The sequence below is a fragment of the Misgurnus anguillicaudatus genome, chromosome 8 (genome assembly GCF_027580225.2).
Source record: "Misgurnus anguillicaudatus chromosome 8, ASM2758022v2, whole genome shotgun sequence".
In the NCBI taxonomy this organism is placed as follows: domain Eukaryota; kingdom Metazoa; phylum Chordata; class Actinopteri; order Cypriniformes; family Cobitidae; genus Misgurnus; species Misgurnus anguillicaudatus.
The window spans coordinates 16,816,383-16,837,506 of NC_073344.2; the positions used below are offsets into that span (position 1 = coordinate 16,816,383).

The window sequence follows — 21,124 nt, forward strand, 5'->3', positions numbered from 1 at the left end:
ATTAAACTGCAGTCATGATTTTTTTCCTGTAGTGTGTAGTTACATTGCCAATAACAAATACATTTAAACCGTATCATTCTTTAACCGGGATTCTCATAATGAAGGGAAAGCACCACAGGGTTTATAGGGTGAGGAGGAGGTCATGAGTTTAGCTGTGACCCTTGACCTGAGACCATGGTGGCCTGAAAAACATTATGTCTGGGTTTAACTGGGTAGAAAAACTCACCGGATTGAAAAATACGAGCCGCGTCTTTCACTGCGCTTGTGATCAGAGAGAAATGACGATAGAGAGGGTAACACAAAGCCCTTCTGCCGAAAGACACCAGCACGTCTTGTATCGAGTGATAGGTCTGTAACACACACATACACAAATACAGACACGTTTGTTTCAACATATAAGTGATATTATCTTTCTCCTGAACACAACTCTCACACAACCTAATAACATTTTTACCTTTAGTCTCACAAGTGCTTTTGAAATCATAATGACTAAAATCAAACTTTGATTCTTCTAATCTCAACATTAAATTATAAGACTTAAGCCTGGACTTCACAGATGGGGTCATATATTCTCATAAATGTGGCCGTCACAAGCATAGCCAAACCTGTACACACACACACACACACAGCCTGTAAACTGCTCCAAATCTGTCTATGCATATTACATCAATCATCTTAAACTCCGCTAGTAATTACAGCAATTTGCTGTAATTATTCCCAGTGCCTTCACGTTTTATTAGAAGGGTAAATACTAGGTCAACTTTTAACACATTGGCAAATGGTGCGCTTAATTGTATGCACTTTAATCTCTAGCCTCCATGTTCTTCATCGCCTCAGCGTCCGCAGACAAGCTCTTTGGGGAAAGAAAACATGTCTTTCTTCCCTCTCGTGCCTCCTTGTCGTGTTTTTTACCCTCCCACAGGCCCCTCCCCTTCGCTTTTCTCTCAGCAGCTTGTTAAGAGAGCACCCGGAGTCATTCGAGCATCTCATCACAGCTCATGCACTCCCCCAGGCTATTAAACACTGGTGTAAATAAGCCTGCTGAAGGGTTGGGGGGGGGGCGGCTCAGGGATGCTGGTCGAGGGTTTACAACAGAGAGAGGCGGGTGTGGAAGAGAGTGAGTGAGACAATGAGGGTGTCGAGGATAAACTAGATTTGCATTTCCTAGAGGAAATACTGGCAGGACCGAGAAACTAATGTAGCTTTTTGGTTCTGTGTAAATTAATCGACATATAACATGCAACGCCACACTGCGGAAAAAAATAATTTTTTTCACATCAAATTTTTTTTTAAACCTATGGTTGGGTGAATATTGGACAGAAATAACTGTTGGGTTAAAAATAAATCTAAGCTGGGTTGTTGTTATCCAACCATGTGATGTAACAACAAAAGCTTTATTTATAACCCAACAATTGGTTCTGTTCGAAAATGTGACTGCATGTAAAAAAACTAGCTAAAGTCATTTTTTTTGTGATTTACTCTTTTCTTCATAAAATATAACCTTCATATATATATATTATCATCAAAGAACGATTTCAACGATTGATTTCAATATATATATATATTAGGGCTGTCAAAATAAACGCGTTTATAACGCGTTAACACAAATTCATTTTAACGGCACTAATTTTATTAACGCGCGATTAACGCAACACGCAATTTCTGTTTGACCCACAGCTGGATGAATTGAGATGCAGCAAGTGACCAGCGCTGTCTAGGTGAGTCGGAGCTTTCCATAAAAATAAGAACATTAAGCTCTTGTCTAGCGAATCCAATTCTCTAAATGGTCATTAAACATCTAAAATGCACATTTTCTGCACGTGCAGTTTTCTTTATCTGCACGTTTTTTGTGAGGTGTACAGTCCCAACTCCATATAAAGCAAAGATGCGTCGTCTTTCACTTTTTAGTTTCGTTTTTAAAGCATTTAGAAATGATAGAAAATAGACTGCAGGACTTTCTTGATGTTAAAATAATTATTAAGAGAGATAAAGTTCGGGATCTGATTGATGTTAGAGAGTTATTAAGGGTGTTATTAAAGGCTCAAAAGCGTATCTGAAGCAGACGTCTGAAGCGCATGCACACAAACGCGCGAGTGCTTGACCCTGATATAGACATCTTACACAAAATTACAGGTTTAAAAATATCTGTTTTGACAAGAATTCACGCAGGTATGACCTATAATCTGTTATATCTGAAGTGAATGTTTGGTTAACTGTTAAGGAAAAGTATCTGTTGTGTCATTATATTAAACCCTTGCTTATCCTACAGTATCTTAAAGTGGTCTGTCTCAATGTCAAAATTAAACAATAAAAGAAAAACATATATGTAACATATATTGATATTGTTTTTGCTCTGCATTAACGGGTATAGTTCTGTCATGCTTTGTCAGATTCCAATAATTGTTCCAATTGTTTTGAAATTTTTTTTTTTTTAGAGAATGTTAAAATATAAATGACAAATTTTAGAAAATTTGCTCATCCCAACTCAATTTGCCAGCACAGGTCACAAATGATGCAGCAGCAAACAGAAATGTAGAAAGATCTTCTAAAGGCAAAAACATTTATAAAACTATGGCTGATGGTTCTGTTGAAAATGTAAACAGGCTGTTGTAGATATACATTTGCATATAGCATATATATTATCCAAATCCATGCTGATTAGAGCATTAAAAACTTAATTTTAAAAACGTAAAAAGTGTTACATTTAGGTAAATTTAGAACAGATAAAAATGTGTGATTAATTTGCGATTAATCGCGAGTTAACTCATGAAATCATGCGATTAATCGCGATTAAATATTTGAATCTATTGACAGCCCTAATATATATATATATATATATATAACACTTTTCAAGTTTTTAATGCTCTAATCAGCATGGATTTGGATAATATATATGCTATATGCAAATGTATGTCTACAACAGCCAGAATGTGTGTCTCTAGTTAAAATATCGAAACATCCAATGAATATGATGAATCTGTTCGAGAAACAAAACTACATAAGATGTTAAGATTCATACAGTATGTGACCCTGGACCACAAAACCAGTCATAAGTCAATCTAAAATTTTTGAAATTTTTAGCTGAATAAATAAGCTTTTTATTGATTGCTTTGATTACAACTATTTGAAAATCTGGAACCTGAGGGTTGCAAAAATCTAGATATTAAGATACAATTAAAATGGTCCAAATGAAATCATTAGCAACACATCTTACTAATGATAAATACATTTTGGATATATTTACATGGAACATGATGTTTATTATTTCCCCACCAGCATTCTCAAAAGTGAAAAAAAATATCTGCGTTTCAGCAATTTTCTTCTTAAAATATATAAACAAACAATATATCAAATGAAAAGAAAAGACCCTCTGCTTTAAAAAAAAAAAATCTTTCTTCATATCTTCATTTTTTTTAATAAATATGAGTAGGTTTCGTCAAAAATACCAAATAATTTTGAGCAAAAAACTGGACTTTTGTTAGAGATCAATTTCAGAATGTTGATCAAAACATACAAAGTTTTTACTGTTTTTGGATCAGTGGATGCTTCAGTGTTTTTAATAAGTTGGGTAACAGCGCCACCTAGTGGATAAGAGCGGAAATATGGATTGCCATAAAAACTTGTCAGGGAAGCATTTTCTCTAGGGATGCTCTGAATGTTCGGCAACCGAAATTATTTGTCCCAAAATAGCAAAAAACTAATTTTCTGTGTTCGGCCAAATAAGTAAAAAGGCAGAATACATTTTCCCGAACAATGAGGTCTTTGATAACGCGACCAAATAGCAACCAGCACAGAGTGAGAGACGAGAAATGCAGCAAAAATGTTGGTAAGCATTTGAAGGTGTCCGAGAAAGACGCAAAAACAAACAGCACTACAAGTTTCATTTATCATCTAAAATCAAGACATCCTGAACACCATGCAGGCAGCGTATGAGAAAGACCCGGCAGCGACAATCCTGGGTATTTGTCTGCTGAATGCACAAGCACAGAGAAAGTGAGACTTCTCATCTCATATCATAGAAGGACAAAGAGCGTCAGCAGTATGTAATAAAAACTTCCTAAAACCAGTAAAGTCCTTCTGTCAATCTTGCCACCGTCTCTTTCTTTCTTTCTTTGCTCGTGCTTGACTGTGCACGCAGGCGCGCGTCTGCTTCTCAATATACAGTGCTATATAAGCGTTGTTGCAAGTTTCTTAAGGCATAGTAGTGAATAGGTTATTTGCATTTTGTGCTGGAATAGAAGATCGGATTAATATCCATTAAGCCAAGATTAATTTATGTTGTCGAATGTAAATTAAACAGTTTTAAAAAAGTCAGATATCCATCTGATTAAAGATGTGGCCAGGTGTAAAAAGGCCCTATAATGACTACTGGAATATAAAAAAAATATTGTTAAATAATGTGAAATAAATATAGTAAAAAGGACATTCTGAAAATACAATGGTGAGAAAATTGGCAAAATAATTAGGAAAATAAAAAATAAAACAAAAATTGTTTGGTTGTTCAGTATTCGGCCTTTGGCTGAGCATTTCATTTTATGCGGCTTTGCCCAAGAAATTTCCTTTCGGTGCATCCCTAGTTTTCTCTTAATTGACGAGATAACTCTCTTTTCCTGCGACATATACAATGTATTGTTGGCTATTGCTACAAATATATCTGTGCGACTTATGAATGATTTTGTAATCCAGGGTCAAGTATGAAAAGCTTAGATCTAAAAGTCTCTAAACGCCACATCGTCCAAAATTAGATCAGGACATTAACCGAAAGCTCTTGGCACGCATTATACGTTCATGTGATGCCTTCGATTCAAAATCGGTACTTTTAACCAATACAATGTATTGTTGGCTATTGCTACAAATATACATGTGTGACATATGACTGGTTTTGTGGTCCAGGGTCACATATGAAAAGCTTTGATGCAAAAGCCTCTAAACGCCACATCGTCGAAAATTAGATAATTATATTAACCGAATGCTCTCGGCACGTATTATACGTTCATTAGATGATTTCGCTTCAAATCTGCTTAATCAGTATTAACCATTTACATTTATGGATTCCGCAGACGCTTATCCACAGTGACTTTCAAGTGCATTCAAGCTATACTTTTGTTACATTTTTGTGTGTTCCATGGGATTCGAACCCACGACCTTTGCACTGATAACTCGATTCTCTACCAGTTGAGCTACAAGAACACTACACTTCCGAACAACCTTGAAATTTTGCACAAAAAAAATCAATAAAGTGCCGCCTTGAGAGATCTGTAAAAGAGAAACAATGTGAGACAATGAGGGGGCAGACAGTGTTGTGTGTGTGCGTGTTGAGAGCATGCAGTTGGAGGATGTCATTACCGCCTGTCCATTATCAGTATTGCAGTGAAGTGCTGGCTCTCAGCATGCTGAGCTGGGTGAGGTGTTGGGTTACTTGCCCTCATTGTCACACTCGCTGTGAAAATGTGGGGGATTAGGGATTGACGCCGCATTTGGCTGGGATGCCTGCACACATGCAAAGTTAGTGCCGCTCGTTCAAACCACGCATTATCAACTTAGATCCAAAAAAAAATTCTGTATTTTCTTGTTATCAAAGCACATGATTTAATAGAAAAGCCTTTTTGTACCATAGTAACATACTGGTATTCTTTACAATGCAACCATAAGGAACTAGAAGGGGCACAACTGTACCCATTGAAAAACTACTAAAAACTTGAGACGTTAACATAAAAACCATTGATCTATGGATCACGACCTAAATGTATAAATCATGCTTTGCGCAGTTAACCGTGCAGTTCTGGGCCTCTGACCTAGAACCAGATCTAGGATCAGGTTCCTCTGCCTCCATATGATCTCAGTCGCGAGTCTGAGGTGTTCACATGAGCATGGTTTATTGAGCAAGAGTACTAATGTTTGATCAGATTGTATCTCGATGAAGGTGCCAAGCCCAAATCTGACAATCTGCATTCACACGAGCCCTTCGTGTTTACGGTTGCTTGCTCATTCAATAAATCATTCATTGAAATGTGCAAATGTGCGTTTTTGGTTACACTTAAATTGATCACATACCTCAAACCAGCTAAGGGTACCGCTGAGTTTCCTGATGGTCCAAGCCGACTCTACCTGCAAATCACAACGGCATCAGTCAATACAGAAATCAATGACTTTTTACACTACACAATACTGTACAGTACACATATCAATAGCCAAACCAAACAACATCACACAAGTACAGTAATGTGTTAAAATGTTAATCTGACTAAGAGCCAGATTTAAACATGTTGCATGAAAACCACAGCTAGGTGTTTTAAAGCACAGGGGCCAACCACTACACTTTGGCTTAAATGAAATGTATAAAAAAGATAAAAGAGCTTAAAAAAGGAGGTTTGAAGCCATTTCATTCATTTTGACTTTTTAAGACTCGGATTCCTCATGCTAAATATAAACATGTTTTTCTGTGCAGAAAACACTTCACCAAGGTTCTGAAGTTTTCGGAAAGTTTTTTTGAACATCAAAGATTCATATTGTGCATATACTGTAATGTAAACGACACGAACATGTAGTGAATCGTAAGTCATCCGGAGATAGTGGAAAAAAATGTTTTGTGTATGTTGCTCGCTCATCATGACTCACTCTGCCCGCTGTACACATCAAAGGGGGTCAGGTTTATTCGTAAAGAATCAGTACTCAAGATTAACATGAGATAAGCAGAAACAGCGTGTGTTATGTGACCTTTAAGTTTACAAGATATTGGGCTGGTTTCCCAGACATTGATTAGCTTAAGCCAGGACTACCCCTTAGTTTAATTAGAAAAAAGAACTCGTTTGAACAAACATGCCATACTTAAAACATTATTTGTGTGCATTTTGAGGCCACTGATGTATTTTAAGATATGTTAGTGCAAGTTGTTTTCAGTTTGGACAGCTCTTACATTTATTTTAGTTTAGGACTAGTCTAATCCCTGTCTGGGAATCCATCCAATTGTGTCTATGATTTTCACTAAATGTAAAATATACTGTAAAAATACTGTATTACATGTGTACAAATGTATGCATTTGCATAGTATTGCAATAACTAGCATGTAAAGTGGCTTTCCAGGAAGGCTGTGTGGAAAATATTACAGGAACAGATCAACTACCTTGCACTGCAAAAAATGACTTTCTTACTTATTTTTACTAAAAAAATAAACAAGACAAAAATACTATCTAAAAATTAAATCATGAGCAAAATGACCATAGAAAATAAGTCTAGTTTTTAGACAAAAAAATATAAAATTTTAACGAATTAGTGCTTAAAACAAGCAAAAAATCTGCCAATAGAAATGAGATTTTTTTTTTAAATTAAGTGTTTATGAAAAAAGTAAACTTATTTCAAGAATCTTTTTCATATTCCCTTGGTACACTGCAAAAAAAAATATTTTCAAGAAAAAAAATCTTAGTTTTTTAAATTTAAATTAGGATGCTTTTCTTGATGAGCAAAACAACCCAAGAAAATAAATCTAGTTTTTCGACCAAAAATGTCAAATTTAAGTGATTTTGTGCATAAAACAAGCAAAAAAAAATCTGCCAATGGGGTAAGCAAATTTTTCTTGAATTTAGTGTTTAAGAAAAACCTTCAAGATTTTTCTGCTTGCCCCATTGGCAGATTTTTTTGCTTGTTTTATGCACACAATCACTTAAATTTGATATTTTTTGTCTAAAAACTAGACTTAGCAAGACAAAAATACTAAGAGAATATTTTCTTGAAAATCATTTTTTACAGTGTAGTTATTTTATTTTATTTTTTTGCATGTGTAAGCACTAATTTACTTATTTTAAGTCATTTTGCTCATTACTTAAACCTTAAATCTTAATTTAATTTTAAGATTTTTTTTATATTTTTACTGAAAACTAGCCAAAAATACTAAGTAAGAAAGTCATTTTTTTGCAGTGTGCACTGCAAAAAATGATTTTCAAAAAAAAAAAATCTTAGTATTTTTGTCTTGTTTTAAGTAAAAATATAAAAAAATTCTTAAAGTAAGATGCTTTTTCTTGATGAGCAAAACGACCCAAGAAAATAAGTCTAGTTTTAGACCAAAAATATAAAATTTAAGTGATTAAGTGAAGCTAAAAATGTGCCAATGGGGTAAGCAAATTTTTCTTGAATTTGTCTTGAATTTAGTGTTTAAGAAAAATTTTCAAGATTTTTTTGTTTACCCCATTGGCAGATTTTTTTGTTTGTTTTTTTGTTTTATGCACAAAATCACTTAAATTTGATTTTTTTTGTCTAAAAACTAGACTTATTTTCTTGGATCGTTTTGCCTCATCGAGAAAAAGCATCTTAATTTAAGAATTCTTAGATATTTTTACTGAAAACAAGACAAAAATACTTTTTTTTTTGCAGTGAACTTTGATGAACATGAAAACGCCAGGATCTACAATCTCAGCTTTCAAAGCAGAAGATATCTGCGGCAGGCAAGCGTGCACTTACGTTATGCTCTCCCTCCGTAGTGCGCACATCATAGATATACGCTAGTATGATGTCCACCAAACTGAGCCAGACGTGGAAGCGTGCTTTCTTATCAAGGAGGTATGAACGGTTCGTGAATTTCCTCATCTGCTCTTTTTCTTCTTCTGTGAAAGTAACTATGAGAGAGAGAGAGCAAGAGAAACATAGGATTGCTCATCAAGTTTCTTTATTCCCTAATATCATTAGAAGTAGAGTCAATGCCAATCTCTCCCATAAAAACAAGTTAAAGTCTGAGCCACAGCAGTGTATGATTGATGCCTCCGATCCGCTGAGAGCTTTAAAAAACAAAAAGAAAAACTGAAATGTTCAATGCAATTATTTTTAAATCAGAGCTGGAGATGAGACACAGAAAATGTTTGGAAGCATGCGAATAGAGTTACCGCACAATATAAGCAAAGCTACCGAGTTTGATTGATGCCCTAAACTGACTGATAATGCACCAGGGAAAAAAGGAGCAGAAGGGAATTGGAGAGGAGAGCGACTGGCAGAGCAACAGAAACCGGAAAAATAAAAAATAAACCAGTCAGCGTTTTGGTAGCAGCTGAAAGTGATCCCCTGTTTGGCTGCGGTGCTACCCCTGATAGAGCCCCTCACGTGCACACTGCATGTCCATATACATATGATATGGGTTAAAAATGCAATGGTCTTGGCCCTGTCGTAGTAGTACAATCTGCAACTTATTTTTGAAAAATTGTCATATTCTTAAGATTTATAACTTATCTAACATTATTGTCCAGTTCCAAATGAATGACTATGCGATATGTGGTGTCGTGTGTAATGACTTTTAAATTCTGTGCTTTTTCAAATGGACATACAAATGGTATGATGCACTTGACATCATAAATGAGTAATAATATTTCTTTGATTCCTCTCCTAAAGTAACAAGGACATCAAAGCGTTTAGCTCTTTTGCCGCCAGCGTTTTTTTTAAGTTGCTAGCCAGCGCAAGCATTTTTCATGATTTCCACCAAAGTTTAATGCCTTCCATAAATTTTTTTTCTTTAAATATATAAACATACAATATCAAATGAAGGAACAGACCTTCTGCTTTTAAACAAACAAACAAAAAAATGTCTCAAATATGGGTAGGTTTCTTCAAAAACCCAAAATAATGGATAAGGACTTTTGATAGAGATCAGATACAGAGCGATCCTCAAAACTTACACAGAGTGCTTTGCTATGATACTTCTGCTTTGTTTATCAGTCATTGAACGATGTTGTAATATTTGTCCCGCCCCTCCTCCACTGTTATTGGACAGCCGAGAGAGAAGTGACATTGACGAGCTGAGCCTTTCACCCAAAGTTCAACATTTTTCAACTCTCTGCGTTCAGCGCGGACAAAACCCGCCAGCAGCTGGCGTTTTTGAAAAGCGCCACGCTTCCATTGCTTAAGGGGGGGGGGGGGGGGAGTTCAACGGTATTTCATGCATTTTGCTTTTTTAACAAAGTTTAAGAGTTGGTTTCCTATGCTAAACAAATGCAAAGTGCAAAAAAGCAGTTGAGCGTGTTAGGGGCTGATCACACCAAAAGCGTTTATGGCAGTTGCAGACGGCTCTTTTGAATGATTTTCTATGGGCAGGGAGCGTTTACGCGCTGTTTATGCGCGCCAAGCAGCACGCGCTTTTGAAGGAGCGCTGAGAGCGGAGAAGCGCCCAACGTCGTTCGAGTCTTTCCATTGTCCAATCGAATGAGGGGAGAGGCGGGCCTTACGTTGTGGTGAGGGAAGTTTACAGTTGCTTTGAAGAACCGGACTCCACTTGCTCACTCTCTCCTGCGTGTTTGTGCACCTCTCATCCTCAAACAAGGTCAGAACAAGCGTCCTCTTTTTAAAGTTTCTGCTAATATGACAGTTAACAGCAAAAGAGCGCTCACGCGTCAATATTTGATTGACAAGACAGCTGACTCAGTGGTTGCTATATAAAAAGCCGCGTCACATTGCTCTTTTTTTTTTTTAAGTCAGTGCGTCGCGCCTTGCGTTTCCAAGTGTTTAAAGCGCGTTTGGTGTTATTAGCCCCTTACAGAGTATTTCTGTGCCGAATGCACTTCGCCAGGGTTCGTACAAGTTTCCGAAAAAAAATTTCGATTACAGGTTCAGCTGACGTTTCAGGGGTACACTATCCGTATCACTTGTTTTTACGGGCACTTCCCTCGGAAAACCACGGCCACACGTCTATCAGCGTGAGAGCCGAGGATGCCAAGTTTCGGGCATCACTTCACACGACAGTATCGTTTTATATCAAACTCAACAATGGCACGAAAGAAGAGGTCTGTTTTTGGATGTAAGGAATAGAAAGCCAGCATTACGGAAACAATGGATATAGTTTCTTTATCTAGGGTAGTTGCGGGGTTTTGCGTTTGTGTTTGTTTAACGCTGGATTTCATTGAAGTCCCAACTGGGTCATGAGTTGCATGTGGTAAGTAAGACTTCTGTGTTATGTTTGAAATAGGCCCATAAATGCATATTATATAAATGTAGTGAACAGGGCCGCCTTAACCTAATGTGAGGCCCCGGGGCTAAGAGGTTTTGTAGGCCCCCCTTCCCATTGATTTATAGTCTCTTTTTTTAAGTGTAATATCTAGGTAATCTACATCACAAATGCATTAGTTTCTTTCGAGACATATAACAGTGAGTTTTCCCTCTTTGAGCCAGAAAACACCATAATATTGTTATTAACATATCACTGAGTCCACTTGAGCATAAACACAAGACACTTTATTTAACAACCACACACAGCAACTTGTGGTGATAATAAAACCAAAATGTGTGAAAGTTTATATGTTTATAAGCTTTATGTTTATATAGTTTTTGGAATATAATTTGCAGAAAATTGCCACTCACTAACTAAATGCTCACCACAGTTTTAAAAATATATGAAGTTAAAGTTAGTTTTAAAGTGAAAATGCATTAATGATAACAAAAGATAAGTCTTTATAGACATAATCTTGTTAAATTCATTAATGATAACAAAAGCTAAGTCTTTATAGACAGAATCTTGTTTTTTAATCAGTTATTTATTTTGTAGGCTACTGAAGATATAGTATGCATTGTATTTAGTATTTATGCATACATAAGCATGTAAACCGACCAAGTATGAATATGCACAAAACAGACAGGGAACATACCTGTATATAAGATCTTTAGATAATGAGATTATAATGGTGCTATCAGGGGATGATCATTTGAGATGGTTTTGTCGCTCTTTACTTTCTTAGACTTGCACCTTTACCGTTGCGTCTCTTTCTCGTCTTTCTACCAACAGATGTGTGTACTGTGAGCTAACGTCGCGTCAAACTACATCGCTCCAGCTGCGCACGCGTCACTGATATTAACGCGAGTAAACTTAAACTTTATAACAACTAACAGCATTATGTGCGGGAACTCCTTTCTTAATTTAGCGGCACAGTTTCTTGTGCACGGGTCAGAGACTTCTGCATGCCAGAGAGCTGAAAGAGCACAGAGAGCGAACGAGCGAGCGCGCGCACAAGAGAGAGAGAGAGCTGCACCTCACTAGTGCATTATGAAATTTCAGTTATTACTCTTTAATTTGTTGGTGGATTATTTCCCGTTTCTCTGTCACACTCAGTCTAACGTGCAGGAATGTCAAGTTGACAACGCGCACTTAATTACATTACGCAGAATAAAAAAAATGTTACGTCTGACATTTTATTTCACGTTAAGTTACAACGGACCAATCAGCAGCCATGTAACGTGCAATTAGAGTGATTGACAGAAAACCCGACAAGTTACAAAACAATATGACATTTTCAGCTCGTCATGAACGCAAACTTGGGAGGCCCTTGAACTTGGGAGGCCCCTGGGCTTCAGCCCAGGTAAGCCCGTGCATTAAGGCGGCCTTGCTCATGCGATAGGTTAAACGTCTTCCTATGTTTGTTTTGCAATCATCAATGTCTGTCAAAAGGTTCTTTAATTAAATTGAAAAATATAAAAAGATGGAGAAGCCTCAATAAGCCCGAGGTCCGGCCCGCGTATCTGCTGTGACGTTAAAATTGGCCCGAAACACGAGGGCGTAAACAGGTCGGGCCCCGTCGGGCTCGGGCTGAAATGCAGGGCTCTAAAAAGTAGGCTAAAATTATTTAAACAAATTAAACAATATTATCAAGTAATAATTTTACAATCACAACAGCACAGAAAATAACATTTATTAAGCAACTTAAAGTGCTTCTTTCTGCTCTTCTTTAAAGAGAATTCCTCGACTAAATCATCAAAATCAAGTTAAATCATATTTTGGCGGATTGTTTTACTTTCATTGTTTCACGAGATTCCCTGCCTATTTAGTCATAATAATTAACAGTCAACGAACTTGGCTTGCTGTTTTTGAAGGCAGCTCGACCTTAGGTCGCGTTCGAGCCCCAAGTTTAAGTGAAGAAGGAGATAATGAGGAGAGATGCCAGAAGAATTGCGGCCGCGAGGAGCCACAGAGACTCCCGTTTACGATATGATTTTAATGATGATTGACACAGGACTGTTTAGGTTCCTAAACCTACGTTAAAAGTGTACCCGTTAAAATATTATTACTGAGTTTATTTTGATCATGGTTTGATCTGGATAATTCTGAAATTACTTTTCAGTCATTTGCGATGTTACAAGGTTGAACGTCTTCTTCACGTATACATGATTTGCGAGGTACATTTGCAAACGATTCATAAATAATACCTCTGTATTTTAGAAGTACTGTATACTCAAACTCTAAAGACAGCAATGTGATTGCCGATGCGCTGAGAGAGGAGAGAGAGAGAGAGAGAGAGAGAGAGAGAGAGAGAGAGAGAGAGAGAGAGAGAGAGAGAGAGAGAGAGAGAGAGAGACCGCGGCGATGTGATCGATGTTATTTGAAGTCGGCTCTTAAAGGACAAAATATCCCATAAGCTATTACGTAGCTATTATACAATTTTTTTCAGAACATTCTTGCGACCCAGTGGTTGGGGGCCTCTGCTCTAGGTCGCACTTACGCATAATTACGTCAATCAAAATGTTTTTTAAAAACTCAAAATAGAATTGTCTCGGAGGCCCCCTAGTGTTCAGGGCCCTGGGCTGCAGCCCATGTTGCCCATTAGGATAACGCGGCCTTGGTAGTGAATCATAATCCAGTCAGTGTTGTATAAAGTGTTGACTCGGACTCGCTCCTCCCGCAGCTAGTAACTCCTCCCTCCAAATTTTTTATGTTCGTTATCGGAAAGAATCGGTAAAGCTAATCTGTCTTTTATAAATCTGATTAAACTAAAGACTCTTCGGAAATATGAAGGATTTAATACTACTCTATAGGTACTCCAGATTAACATCAGATACGCAGAAACAGCGTGCGTTATGGAAGCTTTTAAGTCCCACTGTGGGAAAAATCAGGTTTTTATTGTTGTTTGTATGGCTATGTGGTGTTTATAATATATTTTAAGACAAGTTTATCATTTAAATGGATAGTTTACCCAAAAATGAAAATTCTGGCATAATTTTTTCATCCTCATTTTGTTCTAAATCTGTATGAATTTCTTTTTTCTGATGAACACCAAAGAAGACATTTTAATAAATGATGGTAAGCACACAGCTCATTGTAACCAAGATGACTTTTAAATGATAACATTTATGACTACAAGGAGACTTTGTATGTAAATGTAATGTAAATGAAAGCCAGGAGTGTGACTTTGGACTTTTTGGTTTTGACCCATATGCACACTTCACTATGCACATCTCAATTGCTACTAGCACCAAAAGAGGCCGCAAGATTCTTGGGACATGACGACAGAATAACTTTGCTGTATTTTCTCTCTCTACCTGATTTACCCTTTAACACAGCTGCCTCAACCTGGCAAGAAACCTGAGAGACCCAAACCAGGAGCCGGGGTTAAGGGGAAGGAGAGAGTTCATCTTAGGGTACCACATACACCAACAGCAAAGAATGTCACTTCTCTTTTTACATTAGTATTTCTTTCTCAAATTACTAGTTTATTAATATATCATCTGATACTACACAGGCACCCAGACCACTAACACAAACATTTGTTGTAGTGTACATAAAATGAAATGGTGAAGATATCCATAGAGACTGTGAATATACCAGATACACACAGGAACACAGGCAGACTAGCACTTGCACACTCATACAAAACAAAAGGAAAGACAAGAAGTAAGGACCAACAATTTTACATTCATTTATTTATCAGTGTGTGTGTTTCCAGGGATTTTGAACCTATGACCTTTGCGCTACTATCATAATCCTTCAATGAAGCTGCAGGAAATGTAGTCATGAATAGGAACACATAAATATAAACAAATGCATTATTTATAGATCACGATTTTGAGAAGAGCGGGACCAATTTAAAGTTAAGGCTAATGAGACTACCACCACACTTATTTCTTTTAAATATTAAGAAATGACAAATACACAGTGACTAACACAAAGCAATCCTAAAACCCAAAAGGAAAACGAAATCCAATTAACTTTAATGACTTAACAAGCCGGATACAGACAGGAAACACTCAGAAAAAGGAAGAGACGGTTTGGCAGCGGATTTCAGCCGCACGCATTTGAGCCAGACTCTTCAGGACGATCCGTCCGGGGGATTATTGGCTATTAATCTGCCCTATGCATCCAGCAGACTGAAAAGAATACAGAGGCGTAGAGAAGCAGTGTCTCCATACCAATTAGCTCGATAACATGCTGACTGATTGACATCTACTGACATGACAGGCAGGCGTTTTGGCAAACACACAGGGAGATCTTGATTTATATCTTATCTATACCTCTCTATCTGTCCCTTTTGTGATAAAACCAGCTGTTTAACCCCCTCACCCCCCTCTCCTGCACTAACATATGGTAGCAGCTCAGAGTCATTTCCTCATTCTGTAATCGGGCAATGAGGAATTAGGAAACGATTTCAGTGATAAAGAGCGAACTGGTGTGGTTGCCCATTTTTTCATCCCAGATTTTACAATGGATGTAGTTGCAATTGAAAGAGACAGACAGACAGACAGACAGACAGACAGACAGACATTACTTTTTATCCAAATTGACTCATGGAAAGATTGAAAGATTGAAAGATCAAAAGAATGAAAGAAAGAAAGAAATTTCTATTTTTTATCTAAATTGATTCAAAGAAAGAATGGAAGAAAGAAAGAAAAATATAGATAGATATTTCACTTTTTTATTCAAATTGAGAAAGAAAGAAAGAAAAATTTAAACTGACTCACAGAAAGAACGGAAGAGAAAAAGAAAGAAAAAAAGAAATAGACAAATTGACTGAAAGAAAGTAAGAACGAAAAAAAGATTGAAAGAAAGACTGAAAGAAAGAACGTAAAAACAAAAGAACGAACGAACGAAAGAAAGAAAGACAGAAAGAACAAACAAACAGACAAAAGAAAGAAATTTCACTTTTTTATCTAAATTGACTTACAGAAACAACAGAAGAACAAAAAAAAGATCGAAAGAAAGGACGAATGAAAGAAAGAATGAAAGAAGAAACAAAAGAACGAACGAACCACAGAAATAAATTTCACTTTTTTATCCAAATTGACTCACAGAAAGGAAGAAAGAAAGAAACAAGAAAGCAAAAAAGAAAGAAAGAAAGAAAGAAAGAAAGAAAGAAATTTCACTTTTTTATCTAAATTGACTCACAGAAAGAACGGAAGAAAGAAAGAACGAACGAAAGACAGAAAGAACAAACAAACAAAAGAAAGAAATTTCACTTTTTTATCCAAATTGACTCACAGAAAGAAAGAAAGAAAGAAAGAAAGAAAGAAAGAAAGAACGAACAAAAGACAGAAAGAACAAACAAACAAAAGAAAGAAATTTCACTTTTTCTATTAAGAAAGAAAGAAAGAAAGAAAGAAGGAAAGGAAGAAAGGAAGGAAGGAAGGAAGAAAGGAAGAAAGGAAGAAAGAAAGAAAGAAAGAAAGAAAGAAAGAAAGAAAGAAAGAAAGAAAGAAAGAAAGAAAGAAAGAAAGAAATTTCACTTTTTTATCTAAATTGACTCACAGAAAGAACGGAAGAAAGAAAGAAAGAAGAAAGAAAGAACGAATGAAAGACAGAAAGAACAAACAAACAAAAGAAAGAAATTTCACTTTTTATCCAAATTGACTCACAGAAAGAAAGAAAGAAAGAAAGAAAGAAAGAAAGAAAGAAAGAAAGAGAGAAAGAAAGAAAGAAAGAAAGAAAGAAAGAAAGAAAGAAAGAAAGAAGGACAGACAGAAAGAAGGAAAGAAAGAAGGAAAGAAAGGATAAAGATATTTCACTTTTTTATCTAAATTGACTCACAAAAAGAACGGAAGAAAGAAAGAAAAAAGAAAGAAAGAAAGAAAAAGATAGATATTTCACTTTTTTATCCAAAATGAATCACAGAAACAACAGAAGAACAAAAAAAGATTGCAAGAAAGAAAGAATGAAAGAATAAAAGAATGAACGAATGAACTTTCACTTTTTTATCCAAATTGACTCACAGAAAGAAAGAAAGAAAGAAAGAAAGAAAGAAAGAAAGAAAGAAAGAAAGAAAGAAAGAAAGATAAAGATATTTCACTTTTTTATCTAAATTGACTCACAAAAAGAACGAAAGAAAGAAAGAAAAAAGAAAGAAAGAAAGAAAGAAAAAGATAGATATTTCACTTTTTTATCCAAAATGAATCACAGAAACAACAGAAGAACAAAAAAAGATTGCAAGAAAGAAAGAATGAAAGAATAAAAGAATGAACAAATGAAAGAACGAACGAACGAACGAACGAACTTTCACTTTTTTATCCAAATTGACTCACAGAAAGAAAGAAAGAAAGAAAGAAAGAAAGATAAAGATATTTCACTTTTTTATCTAAATTGACTCACAAAAAGAACGGAAGAAAGAAAGAAAAAGAAAGAAAGAAAGAAAGAAAAAGATAGATATTTCACTTTTTTATCCAAAATGACTCACAGAAACAACAGAACAAAAAAAGATTGCAAGAAAGAAAGAATGAAAGAATGAAAGAATAAAAGAATGAACGAATGAAAGAACGAACGAACTTTCACTTTTTTATCCAAATTGACTCACAGAAAGGAAGAAAGAAAGAACGGAAGAAAGAAAGAACGAACGAACGAACAAGATATATATTTAACTTTTTTATCCAAATTGACTCACAAAAAAAGAGAGAACAGACCAGAAAGAAAGAAAGAAAGAAAGAAAAGAAAAGAAAAGAAAGGAAATGAGCCAATGAAATACATCAAATAAAATAAAAGACTCATTTGATATTTTTCTTCTTTTTTATCCAAATTGACAAAACAAAACGAACAACAGACAGACTGAAAGATGACAGAAAGAAAGAAACAGACTGTCTGTGGGCACATGAAAGGTGGTTTGTACCTCGCTGACTAAACTATCTGTGTGAATCACCAACAGCCTCTCTCTTTAGTATGACTCAGCGGTTATAAAACAAATGACAAATACATCTATATATATATATATAAAACTGTAAAAGTCAATGCATGAGTCTAAATGAAGCTCAGAGCTTTAAACAGTCTATAAATGCTTCCTCTAATCCAACACGATAACCCAACAAGCTGTTGCTACTTGAATCATTGAAAGATCCGTTTTTAGCAAAGGTTTGCCATCTGCTGGCAGACACCGGGAATCTCCAGTTCCAGAAATATTCCAGCTTAGACTGCAAATTTGGTGACCTTAGATACCCCTGACCCACTTCTCCATCTACACCCACTAACATATTCCCAAATGATAAGAATCAAACACAGAATGTTTAAATAAATAATGAGAATTTAATTAGAAAAAAATGACTTTAAAGAAGGGGATTTATTAAGACTGGTAAAGTTCTCACAGGTATCGGTGTGTTCTGATGGGTCCGGGTCCAGTTCTCTCCACCACGGCTTAAATTTCAGCACTGTGTCTATCACCTCCTTGTCCTCGTACAGGCTTACGCTGTATCAATCAAACAGACATGTCAATTCATCAAACCGAGCCCAAAATAAGCGTATGCCCATTTTTTTGATGCAGTGCATACGCTGTTTAAATGATAATGTATAAAGTCCATGTCGTAAGCACTTTAACACTCCATTTACCATTAAAATATTGATATGTTAAAATCAAACATTTTAATAATTGAATTTATGCAGCAGACTTACAAATAGTGGTCAGAACAAAATATGGTTGTCTCTGCGTCTAGTCGACCGGATCTCCTGACTTCAGGAGCGGTGCTGTCCGGGTCCTTCAGATCAATAACTTCGCTCAATTCATCCTGTTAGCAAAAAGAAAAACATTCAAATAAACATCTAAGATTGTCTAAAAAAATACAACTTACAGGATAACTGCTAGTCATACAAGTAGTGCTACTACACTCTTGTATTAGTATGGATTTAGATTGATGAGCAATACACACCACACGATCAATCTAAGACGGATGTTCTTACTTGCAGTCTGGTGAACACACCCGATCTGAGGTTTCCAAATCCATATTTGTGGTATTCATTCAAAGTCTCCTCTGGGGGTTCATTGTAAACCTCTTGTTCTATCTGCCAATCAAACTCCTCCTCCTCTTCATTATCCTCCTCCTCCTCACATGCCCCTGAAGCTTCTCCACCACAGACCTCTGAGGGATGATGATAAGCATGAAATGTCAAAAAGCCCCAGGAACTGGTAGGAAGACAGGTAGCTTTTAAGAACCAACCTACCTTCACCTGTGTCCTCCACCAGAGGTTGGGCTGATCTCGATCCCTTGGGAGCCAAGAGACTGGTGAGCATATCTAGCCCTTCAAAGTGTTCTCCAGCAGTCTCTTTAGGGACATGCAATGTGAAGAGACCTGGTGCATACACAAACACATTATTACGCTGATTATGCAGCTCGCTGCTTTAGCAAAAATACGCAATATTGAAAATGTGGATTTTGCATGGGTGGAGCTAATGTGTTTTGTGTGGCTAGCACATAGTAAATAGAAAAACACCTTGTAGACTTGTTGAAAACCAAGTCTTAATAGCATTCCATTCACACAAAATAGTTTCAAACTGACATTAGATATTACAACACTCTCTCATAGTAATTAGTACGGATTTTACGTCGCCACTAAACATAATTTGGGCGACAGCAAATTGTACTAAAACATACAAATGAGACTGTGCGAATTAATACGAATGAGCTGCCACGTAAAATTGTTTAAAACTGACATGAGATAGTACAACGCTACCTCATAGTAATTAGTACGTATTTTACAACGCCACTAAACATAATTTAGGCGATAGCAAATTGTACTAAAACATACAAACGAGATTGTACAAATTAAAACGAATGAGCTGCCACGTAAAATTGTTTAAAACTGACATGAGATAGTATTGTACTATCTCATGGTAATTCGTACGTATTGTACGATGCCACTAAACATAATTTGGGTGACAGAAAATTGTACTAAAACATCCAAACGAGACTGTACAAATTAATACGAATGAGCTGCCACGTAAAATTGTTTAAAACTGACATGAGATAGTACAACGCTACCTCATAGTAATTAGTACGTATTTTACAACGCCACTAAACATAATTTAGGCGATAGCAAATTGTACTAAAACATACAAATGAGACTGTGTGCATTAATACGAATGAGCTGCCACGTAAAATTGTATAAAACTGACATGAGATATTACCATAAGATAGCTTTGTACTTCGTATGTATTTTTACGACGCCACTAAACATAATTTGGGCGATAGCAAATTGTACTAAAACATACAAACGAGACTGTATGAATTAATAGGAATGAGCTGCCACGTAAAATAGTTTAAAACTGACATGATATATTACCATAAGATAGCTTTGTACTTCGTATGTATTTTACGACGCCACTAAACATAATTTGGGCGATAGCAAATTGTACCAAAACATACAAACGAGACTGTACGAATTAATAGGAATGAGCTGCTACGTAAAATTTTTAAAACTGACATGAGATAGTACACCGCTACCTCATGGTAATAACTACGTATTTTACAATGCCACTAAACATAATTTGTGCGATAGCAAATTGTACTAAAACATACAAACGAGACTGTAGGAATTAATACGAATGAGCTGCCACGTAACATTTTTAAAACTGACATGAGATAGTACACTGCTACCTCATGGTAATAACTACGTATTTTACAACGCCACTAAACATAATGTGCGCGATAGCAAATTGTACTAAAAACATACAAACTAGACTGTACAAATTAATACGAATGAGCTGCCACGTAAAATTTTTAAAACTGACATGAGATAGTACATTGCTACCTCATGGTAATAATTACGTATTTTACAACGCCACTAAACATAATTTGTGCGATAGCAAATTGTACTAAAACATACAAACGAGACTGTAGGAATTAATACGAATGAGATGCCACGTAACATTTTTAAAACTGACATGAGATAGTACACCGCAATCTCATGGTAATTAGTACGTATTTTTACGACGCCACTAAACATAATTTGTGCGATAGCAAATTGTACTAAAACATACAAACGAGACTGTATGAATTAATACGAATGAGCTGCCACGTAACATTTTTAAAACTGCCTTGAGATAGTACACCGCTACTTCATGGTAATAACTACGTATTTTACAACGCCACTAAACATAATTTGTGCGATAGCAAATTGTACTAAAACATACAAACGAGACTG

At 36.0% G+C, this 21,124-nt stretch overlaps 1 protein-coding gene across 1 annotated transcript in view; it reads right to left on the minus strand.

Annotated features, from left to right (window-relative positions):
• The window catches only part of shq1 (SHQ1, H/ACA ribonucleoprotein assembly factor), a 60,362-nt gene that overhangs the window by 30,648 nt on the left and 8,590 nt on the right, over positions 1 to 21,124 (minus strand). Inside the window, exons 4-10 of the mRNA XM_055213644.2 lie at positions 19,145 to 19,273; positions 18,884 to 19,062; positions 18,599 to 18,711; positions 18,295 to 18,395; positions 8,455 to 8,609; positions 6,055 to 6,108; positions 227 to 350 (exon numbers count right to left, since the gene is read on the minus strand). Of these exons, the coding sequence (XP_055069619.2) occupies positions 227 to 350; positions 6,055 to 6,108; positions 8,455 to 8,609; positions 18,295 to 18,395; positions 18,599 to 18,711; positions 18,884 to 19,062; positions 19,145 to 19,273 (855 nt within the window). The remainder of the gene's footprint in view (positions 1 to 226; positions 351 to 6,054; positions 6,109 to 8,454; positions 8,610 to 18,294; positions 18,396 to 18,598; positions 18,712 to 18,883; positions 19,063 to 19,144; positions 19,274 to 21,124) is intronic.